We start from the raw sequence: 9,853 nt of genomic DNA, 5'->3' as shown, positions 1-9,853 counted from the left end.
ATGGACGTAGACATGCTGTGGCTCCATTATTCCTTTAACATTTAACTAATCACTATCCTACTGTCATGGATTGCTTTCTCGTTTTATTTTATTTCTTTAATTAGTATAAACTGATGATTATTATTTTATTTGATGGTTAAAATCCATTATTATCATTATTTGTTTGGTATTCAACTTGTCACATATTGGACCAATGAATCCCTTCAAGGTGGCATCCAATGCCTTTTCATATTTAAAACAATGAGTCATTAGTGACAGTTTCAAATTGAATGAAGGAAGTATGATTTCTGGTGCATACCTTGAACTAGTCTAGACAGTCCAACATCCAATGAACATTTCCCGACTCACAGACTCTTCTTCCTCAGAGATCACATGGAGCTAGCTCACAAAGAGGAATGTTTTTCCTGTTCCCCTGGTATCTTTTTGCTTCTCTTTGGACAGTAACTATCTGTATTATGGTTATGTAAAAATATCCCTGGTCTTAGGATATAACAACAAAAAAGATGTGAACATCATGGGTCCAATCTGCTCAACAGCATCACCAGGGATGCACAGATCACAGGCATGGGCAACCCCTGTTGTGGCTCTGTCTGCTCTGAGCAGGGCAGTGGCCAAGGCTGCTGCCAGGAGAGCTGCTGTCAGACCACCTGCTGCAGGACCACCTGCTGCCGGCCCAGCTGCTGCCACCCCAGCTGCTGTGTGTCCAGCTGCTGCAGGCCCCAGTGCTGCCAGTCTGTGTTCTGCCAGCCCAGCTCTGCATCTCCAGCTGCTGCCAACCCTCCTGTGGTGGTTCCAGCTGCTGTTGTCCCTGTTGCTGCCTGTGCCCAGTCTGCGGCCAAATCTCCTGCCACACCACTTGCTATGGCCCGACCTGTGTCCTCTCCACCTGCCCCCACCCCATGTGCTGTGCCACCCCTGCTGCTGAGACCTATGCCCTGGGCCTGCCAGCCTTCCCACAGAGCTATTGTGTGAGTATTCGAACTTGAAATACATGGAGTAGCTTGACGTTGCTTAACTGGATCTAAATTATTCCAGTGGGGAACCAGGGAATATGGATTTTCCCTGGAGCAATTACATAGTAATTGACTTTACTCTGCTGGCAGACAGTTGGCAAAATCATTCTCCTTGCTTTCTATAGGACTTTGAAGTTCCATTAACCCAATATATTTTGGTACCAAAGGAAAATTAACATTTACCTGCAATAAAAGTTACCCTTTTAACATGGTGTCTGTGGTTCTTAAACAAGTGTGTTTGGGGCTGGGATGATAGCTCTGCTGATAAAGTGCTTGCTTCACAAAATGAGGACCTGAATTCAAAACCCAGAACCCATGTACAAAAGCCAGGTGTGGTAGTATGTGATGGCAACCCTAGTGTTGGGAAAGCAGAGACAAGTGAATCCTTGAGGCTAACAGGCCAGCCAGATTAGTGTAATTGGTGAACCCCAGGTCCCAGGAAGAGACCTTGTCTCAAAAAACAAAGTGGACAGATTCTGCTGAACAACACTTAAGGTTGATCCCTGGCTACCATACAGGTATGCATATGTGCATATAGACCAGCATGGAGAAAGAGACAGAGACAGAGAGAGAGAGAGAGAGAGAGAGAGAGAGAGAGAGAGAGAGAGAGAGAGACGGATGTAGTGATGCACACCTTTAATCCCAGGGAGGCAAAGGCAGGCAGATCTCTGCAATAGAAGCCAGCCTGGGATGGTGTACATAGCAAGTCCCAGGCCAGCTGGGGCTACAGGGAGATTCTGTATCAAGAAACAAACAACTAACAACTGCAACAACAAAAGACATGTGTTTTGCTAGAAGCTGTGGCAAACACAGGCTGCAGGATCACAAAGTCCTGCAGAGCTCCTGGAAACTGTCTCCATGTCCTTTCCCAAGTGGTATCTTGGCTTGCTGAAAAGTGGGTCCACTTCCATTAATCATTTCAAACGCCAATCTCTTCATTCACTCATTCAAGAAGCATTTATTGAATACTTTAGATGGAGACTCTATTGAAAGTGCTGAGGTAACAGCAAGAGCTGACCAGCACAAGACTCCGCACCCACAGAGTCAACATCATTGTGGAGTTTCTCAGCAAAGTCTCTGGTAGCTAGATTATCTTTTAAATATTTGCCTATATGTTTGTCCACTTAGGTTTGTGAACAGTATTTTTGTTTGTGCTTTTATTTATAGAAATGAAGTTTAGCTTTGGAGTTCCTCTTTAGATAAAACAGGAGAAGCATTATTCCAAAGGGCTGTTTACTAGTGACATATTCTACCTTTCCCTTCTAGAGACTCCCTAAAACCTTGTAGTTTGGAGAATGAGAGGTGCAACTCATAGGTAATGGATAGAACAGAGATAAAGCATCAGTCATTCCCGTAGTGTGCAAACTAAACAGGCCGAATCTAAAAGCTTTATAGAAGGCACAGTGAGATCAGTTATGCTAAAGGTGACATGAGAATAAATTATAAAGCAAAACTTCAAAAACAGAAACTCTACAGGATCAGAAAGAAAATCAATATACTGTGTAATTAAAGATAAAGCATGGGGAAATTGATTTCATTTTGAAATCCTTAAATAATCAATAAGGTAGAGCTTATACTTGGATGCAACCTTTAAACAAAGAACTCAACAAAAAAGACTAGTTTTCAAATGCAGAGTATCATTTTTACATACAAAGCCTTGGAATAACCCAAAGAAGACTTGCCAAATAAACAATATGATGTCCACAAAATTGACTGTTTAATAGCTGAAGTTGAATGAGAATATTTGAAATCACTACTACAGATTAAATAATATATCATTGCTATCAGGTAATAAATGAACCAAAGAAAATTGCAATAAACTATGCATAGAATAAGAATGTTTATCAAGGGGCTAGGGAGATGGCTCAGTGGTTAAGAGTACTGACTGCTCTTGCAGACGACCTTGGTTTGCAAGGGGTTGGTTCCCAGCACCCACATGGCAGCTAACAACCATCTATAACTCCAGTTCCAGGGGAATCTGATGCCTTCTTCTGACCTTCATGGGCATCGTATGACACGGGTGCACTTGCACACATGCAGGCAATGCACTCATATGCACAAAATAAAAATAATAGATAAAAAGAATATCAAACAAAGAAGACAGTAAATATGAACTTATATTAAAATAAATGGTAATGTGAAGAAAACCTTCCATTTAAAAAACAACAGCAGTTTAAGGTGATGGATATGCTAATTGTTCTAAATTAATCATTGCCCAATATGTGCATTAGCCAAGCTATCGCAGTGTACTTCATAAATACATACAAATAATATGTGTCAATCAAAAGCAAGAGATTATCCATAGAGAAAGGAGGGAGTAAACACAAGGAAGAAAAGCAGAATTAAGAGTTTCTTAGGAATGCCTCGTTTTGTAGAATTTATTCTGGAACCAAAAAATACTTTATGTGGTTTAAAAACAATTGAAAATTTAAAAGTAATTCTAAAAGTACAAGAAGCAAACATGAGAAATGGACCTTCATTCTTAGTGTATTAGTTACTCTTCTAATTGTTACGACCAAATCACTGGCAAAAGCAACTTGAGGGACCAAGGGTTTGTTTTGCCTATACTTGTGGAGATACAGCTCATCATAATAGGGCAGGTATGGTGGGCGGCAAGAGTGCGAGGTGGCTGGTCACACGGCAAATGCAATCAGGAAGCAGAGAGAGATGAACGCTGCTGCTCGGTTCTTTTCTCCTCAGGAAATAGGATGGTGTCACCTACATTCAGAGTGGTTCTTCTCTGCTCTCTTAAAGTTTTCTGGAAACCCCTCTTTGAAACACCCAGATGTGAGTCTCCAAGGTGATGCTAAGCCTACCAAGATGATAATGAAGCTTGATCACCATACCAAGCGTGAAGATGACATGATGATAATATCCACTTCAGGAGTTGACCATCTGAAGGTCAGAGAGATGAGCACATTCAGAGCATAGTCAGATGGACTCACATAGACCATTTCCCAGTATAAAGACAAGCAAAGGGAGCAGACAAAGTTTCCATAAAACAATATGTCAAAGAAAACACTGAGGAGGAAGGAAGGCTGATCCACCATTTGACTTAAAGAAAAAGAAGTTGCTGGGAAGAATTTGAAGGAGGCACATCATGATATAAAACAAGACAATCAAAGACTTAAAATGAATCATCTTTTTGTGTTGTAGACTGTTAAAAATTCCTAAAAACACCAACTCACTTCTGTGTAAACTGTGGAGACTGGATACCTCATGGGTTCTTTGAAAAGAAAAATCAATAATCACAAAGCACACACAGAAGACCCAGAGGGTGGCCAGCAGTCACAAATAGTGGTGGTCGCTGCGATCTGATTTTTTTTAAAGTGCACAGGATTTAAATATGTAACCATTGGTTTGGATCCTGATCCTAAAATGCTTTGAATTTGTGCCAGAATTTCCCTTTTAACCTATCATATTTTAGTGCTTATAGGAAAAAGAGCAAAGCTTTCTATGATCTTATTACCCAAGCAGAGTATCTGGAAGCCATAATTATTAAATAAGCATTAGTAAAGGGAGGATGGTTCACATGGAACTTTTATTAGAATGTGGAATCCACTGCATATGCTGGCTTCTCAGATCATAGAATGAGCTGCTTAATGTTTAGCACAAGATACAGGGAAAATATTCCTAGAGGGAGAAGCTTGACTTCCGAAATGAATCTTTGCTATTAGAAAATATTGACTTAAAGCCAACTGTTCAGGTACACTCAGTACAAAGAGCTTTGAAATCAATTGCCCCATATTCTACACAAACAACTGCAGCTACAAATCTTTCTTCCTGCTTCTTTAATAGTGCTCTGCCAGGTAGTCGCTTATGCTTATCCACATGCACATAAAAAGAGGCTTAACATACTATGAGCCATTCTCAGAATATTACCATGCAAGAATAGAGTGGCACATGTAAAAACACATCATGTAATAGTCCAAATTTAGAGAGTTGTATAGGCAGAAGGAAAAACATGAATGTGGTTTCACAAGCTTTAAAGCAATGAATCATGACTATAGAGAAAAAGAAAATGATGATTTTCCTACATGTATTTAACTTTGCAAACATAATTATAACTTAATAATGTTAATTGATTTCCCAACAGGAAAAACAACAAGGAAAGAGTATTGCTCATGATAACACAACTTGCTGAGCGTAGTATAAAAGAGAACACCAGTAAGGACTCCTTCAAATTCAGGAAACACTCACTTAAAAACCCACCTCCCCCTCTGACACCATGGTCAGCTCCTGTTGTGGCTCTGTCTGCTCTGAGCAGGGCTGTGGTCAAGGCTGCTGCCAGCCCAGCTGCTGCCAGACCACCTGCTGCAGGACCACCTGCTGCCGGCCCAGCTGCTCTGTGTCCAGCTGCTGCAGGCCCCAGTGCTGCATCTCCAGCTGCTGCCGTCCCCCCTGCTGCCAGCCCAGCTGCTGCATCTCCAGCTGCTGCCAACCCTCCTGTGGCGGTTCCAGCTGCTGTAGCTCCAGCTGCTGCCGTCCCTGCTGTCGCCCCTGCTGCTGCCTGCGCCCAGTCTGTGGTCAAGTCTCCTGCCACACCACTTGCTACCGCCCAACCTGTGTCATCTCCACCTGCCCCCGCCCCATGTGCTGTGCCATCCCTTGCTGCTGAGCCCCTTGCCCTGAACCAAGCTATTACCTCACCTCTGTCTCCATAGCTGACCATTAGGACATACAAAGTGGGGTCGGTGCTTCTCTTTTGAGTTGTGTCTCGGATTTTATTGAACCCAACAGCAACTCTTTGACCACATTTTAGCCTCAATCTAAATTCTTCATGTGGATCTCTCCTTCTCATTCAAGTGTAAATTTGCTTGAATTATACCAACTGTTGAATTGATCTAATCAATTCTCTCCAAATTCTTCCTAACTTTTAGTACCAAGCTGTCAAGTTCAGGGGTCTACAAGTTGATTTTTCGACATTATTGATCATAGTCTCTATCATAAATGTTCAGTGATGATTCTCTTTGATCATTCTTAATGCCCCAGTTGCCTCCTGTTATATCCCTATGCCAAAATAAACCACTACCTTCCCATACAGACAGTCTATTGTGTTTGTATTTGTCTTTAAGATTTCCACCTTGGCCTGAATAACTGTGCTTTGCTCAGACTTGTAAGTTAGATGGCAGGGCTTTTGCAGCATTACAGTGGATGCTGAGTCACATTTGACACAGCCTAGTTTTCGCTAACAGTCACTTTTGTTTTTAGACAACATTGAATAAATTAACGGGTTTAAAAAAATCAGAAAGATCATTGTAGAAAGGCTGTAAACAACGTTCTACAATCTTCTATGGGCCTGCGTCTTTGGACATTATATGTGTGAAAACATTTCATAGTAACTACAAGAAAAGTGGAAGTGAATGTCTGAGGCTGGGGAAAACTGAAGGTGACGAATGTGACATCAGAGCACTACGTAAACGAACTATAGCACAAACAAGGAGAAGTCAAGCTGGTGCTGATTTTAAAGCCTCATCTCTACTGGCTAGCATCCATAGGGTAGAAGGTGCTATGCATGGTACTGGAAGGGAAAAACAGTCACCAACTTTGCCCAGCTGTGAATCCTGTGAAGTACAACAACTGACCTGACAAGATACGTCCACAGGTGCAGTAGTGGCATGACTATTATGGGAGAACCAAACATCCTCTAATTTGATTTAAGATCTACTTCATAGGATGGAGACCATACCTGACATTATTATCAGGTTTAGGAACCTGAGGCTAGACAAATCGCAGGACACAGAGAGAGCCTAACACTAATTTTCCATTAAATAGTTATCATACTAAACTATTGCTATTCCCATAGATTAATACAACTCTTGCACCAAAGAAGTTTCATTACACATCAGATGATGATTGACACAAAAGCCCATATTGGCCAAAGTGCAAAGAACAAGAGGCTGCAGAGTGCTCATTCCTGAATAGGACACCTATATCAAACTTCTGCCTCACAAAGCTCAGGGATCACTATAGAAGAGATGGCAGAAAGATTATAAGAGCCAGAGGTGGTAGATGTCCACAAGAGAACAGAGATTTCCAGACAAGTTCAGTTACTTGTATGAGCTCACAGCAATAGTGACAAGCATGGACAGATCCCTTGCAAGCTTAAAGCACACAAAATCCCAGCAGACAAGGGGAAGTAAGTAAGAAGTTCCAACCTATCCTAAGGAACTTTGGGCAACTGATGGCTGCTGGGAGGGGGAGAGATAGTATCTTTCAAGGATGGGACTCTTGGTGGGCTAATCAGGCTCCAGAGAATGGAACCAAACTGAAGGACATTGGGTGCCACAAATTCGACAGGAGAAATAAGTCAAATAAACCCTTTCCTCTCCAAGTTGGTATTGGTCAGAGTATCTTGTCACAGCAATGGAGAAACAAACTAGAACACTCCCAAATGGGCTAATGCTTTCTTTCTTCTAATTTATAAAGAAGAGAAGTTTCTTTGGCTAGCAAGTCTAGACTCACAATGCCAGCCTCTAGTAAAGGCCTTCTTGCTGTGTCATAGCCTGGCACAAGGCATCATCATATGATAAGGTAGAGCAAACAGCATGGATATCTTCTTTTTATTGAAGACACCAGTCCTGTTCAGAGCTCCACCTTGAAAACTTTGTCCAATCTTAATTATCCCCAAAAGGCCTCTCCTACAATTAACAGTATCATATCAACTTGAGGATTAACTTTCAATATGGTGCCATGTAGCCCAGTCTAGGCTGGAACTCACTGTGTAGTTGAGGTTAACCTTGAACTTCTGATCCTCCTGCTTCTACCTCTTTTTTCATTATTTTTATTTTATGGGTATGAGTGTATTGCCTATCTGTGTAAGTGCAACTAGGCCATGCAATGCCTGCAGAGGTCAGAAGAGAGCATTGGATTCCCCTAGAACTGGAGTTACAGGTGATTGTTAGCTGCCATGTGGGTGCTAGGAATCGAACCCAGGTCCTCTGAAAGATCAGTCAGTGCTCTTAACTGTTGCACCATCTCTCCAGCCCCTTGATAAATACTTTTCTTTTTTGGTCTTTTTGAGACAGGGTCTCCCTGTAGCCCCAGATGTCCTGGAACTCACTATGAAGACCAGGCTGGCCTTGAACTCACAGAGATCCGCCTGTCTCTTCCTCCCAAGTGCTGGGGTTAAAGGCATGCACCACAATTCCCGGCAATATTCTTATACTATGCCCAATTTATTATAATTTATTTTTATACAGTTCAATTTAACTGATTATCCTGGGAACAATTAAATCACTTAACAGTTGCATTCTTCCATGGATTAATTCTTTTATAAATATTATTTTATTGCATTAAGAATATGTAGTATGAGAACTACCCTCCTCACAGGTTTAAGTATACAACATTATAGATAACAACATTAACAGCAAATCTCTAGAACTTATTAATTTCACATAACTGAAGCTGTATACCTATGGATTAATAAATTTGACAAAATTCAGCATGCATTTATGTTCAAAGTCCTAGAGGGGATTGGACTGGAGGGAACATACCTCAACATAATTAAAGCTATATATAACAAACCCACAGCCAACATCATTCTAAATGGAGAAAAACTGGAAGCATTCCCATTGAAATCAGGAACCAGACAAGGCTGTCCACTATCTCCACTCCTCTTTAAGAGAGTGGTTGAAATTTTTGAAAGAGCAATAAGACAAGAGCAGGAAATTAAAGGATCAATAATTGGAAAAGAAGAGATCAAATTATCCCTTTTTGCAGATGATATAATATTGTATCTAAGAGATGACAAAAATTCCACTAGAAAATGTCAAGAAATTATTAACACATTCAGTAAAGTGGCAGGTTACAAAATTAACCTACAAAAGTCTAGCCTTTGTATATAACAATAACAAGAAATCAGAGAAAGAACACATGGAAACACTCCCCTTCACAATAGCTGCAAAGAAAATAAAATATCTTGGAATAAACCTGACCAAACACCTCTAAAATGAAAAATGTAAATCTTTAAAGAAAGAGATTGAGGAAGACATCAGAAGATGGAAGGACCTCCCATGCTCATGGATTAGAAGAATTAATATTGTGAAAATGACCATCTACAAAAAGTCATTTATAGATTCAATGCAATGCAAATCAAAATCCCCATGACATTTTTCACAGAATTGGAAAACACCATACTAAGATTCATATGGAAGCACAAAAGACTTTGGATAGCCAAAGCAACCCTGAGCACTAACAGCAATACTGAGGGGATTACTATATCAGATTTTAAGCTGCATTACAGACCTATAGTCACAAAAACAATATGGTACTGGCACAAAAATAGACCCATAGATCAATGAAACAAAATTGAAGACCCAAAAATGAGTGCATGCAATTTCAGCCACCTGATATTTGACAAAGGGGCCAAGAACATTCACTGGAGGAAAGACAGCATGTTCAGCAAATGGTGCTGGCAAAACTGGATCTCCACCTGCAGAAGACTGAAACTAAACCCCTATCTTTCACCTTGCACAAAAGTCAAGCAATGGATCAAAGACCTCAATGTAAAGCCTGAAACTCTGAAAATGTTAGAAGAAAACAATGAGAAAAACCTACAAGATACAGGTGTAGGAAAGGATTTTCTAAACCGGACATCAATTGTTCAGGAAACAAGGGCAAGAATTAACAAATGGGACCTCATTAAACTAAAAAGGTTCTGTACATCAAAGGAGGCAACCAGGGAAGTGAACAGAAAACATACAGACTGCTAGAAAATCTTCACCAGTTACACAACTGACAGAGTTTTAATATCCAGACTATATAGTGAATTCAAAAAACAGAGAATCAAGACAAGAAGTAACCCAGTTAAACAATGGGCTAAGGAGCTGAACAGAGAT

The 9,853-nt window shown here is 40.7% G+C and overlaps 1 protein-coding gene across 6 annotated transcripts in view; it reads left to right on the top strand.

Moving 5' to 3' along the window:
- The first annotated feature begins 564 nt into the window (after positions 1–564).
- Positions 565–9,853, top strand: part of LOC103735838 (keratin-associated protein 4-12-like) — a 22,293-nt gene continuing 13,004 nt past the window's right edge. The window contains exons 1-2 of one of the 6 annotated variants that reach the window (XM_017798729.1): positions 565–737; positions 5,310–5,631. In XM_017798729.1, coding sequence (XP_017654218.1) covers positions 565–737; positions 5,310–5,631 — 495 coding nt within the window. Of the gene's footprint in view, positions 769–5,241; positions 5,632–6,912; positions 6,921–9,853 lie in introns of those variants that run through there. The other 5 variants (XM_008835211.2, XM_029564561.1, XM_008835210.1 and 2 more) reach the window with 5 other exon arrangements.

The sequence above is a fragment of the Nannospalax galili genome, unplaced genomic scaffold, assembly GCF_000622305.1.
Source record: "Nannospalax galili isolate Female #2095 unplaced genomic scaffold, S.galili_v1.0 scaffold137, whole genome shotgun sequence".
Taxonomy (NCBI): Eukaryota; Metazoa; Chordata; class Mammalia; order Rodentia; family Spalacidae; genus Nannospalax; species Nannospalax galili.
The sequence above is the reverse complement of the archived record's forward strand: the minus strand, read 5'-3'. Positions and strand labels throughout refer to the sequence as shown.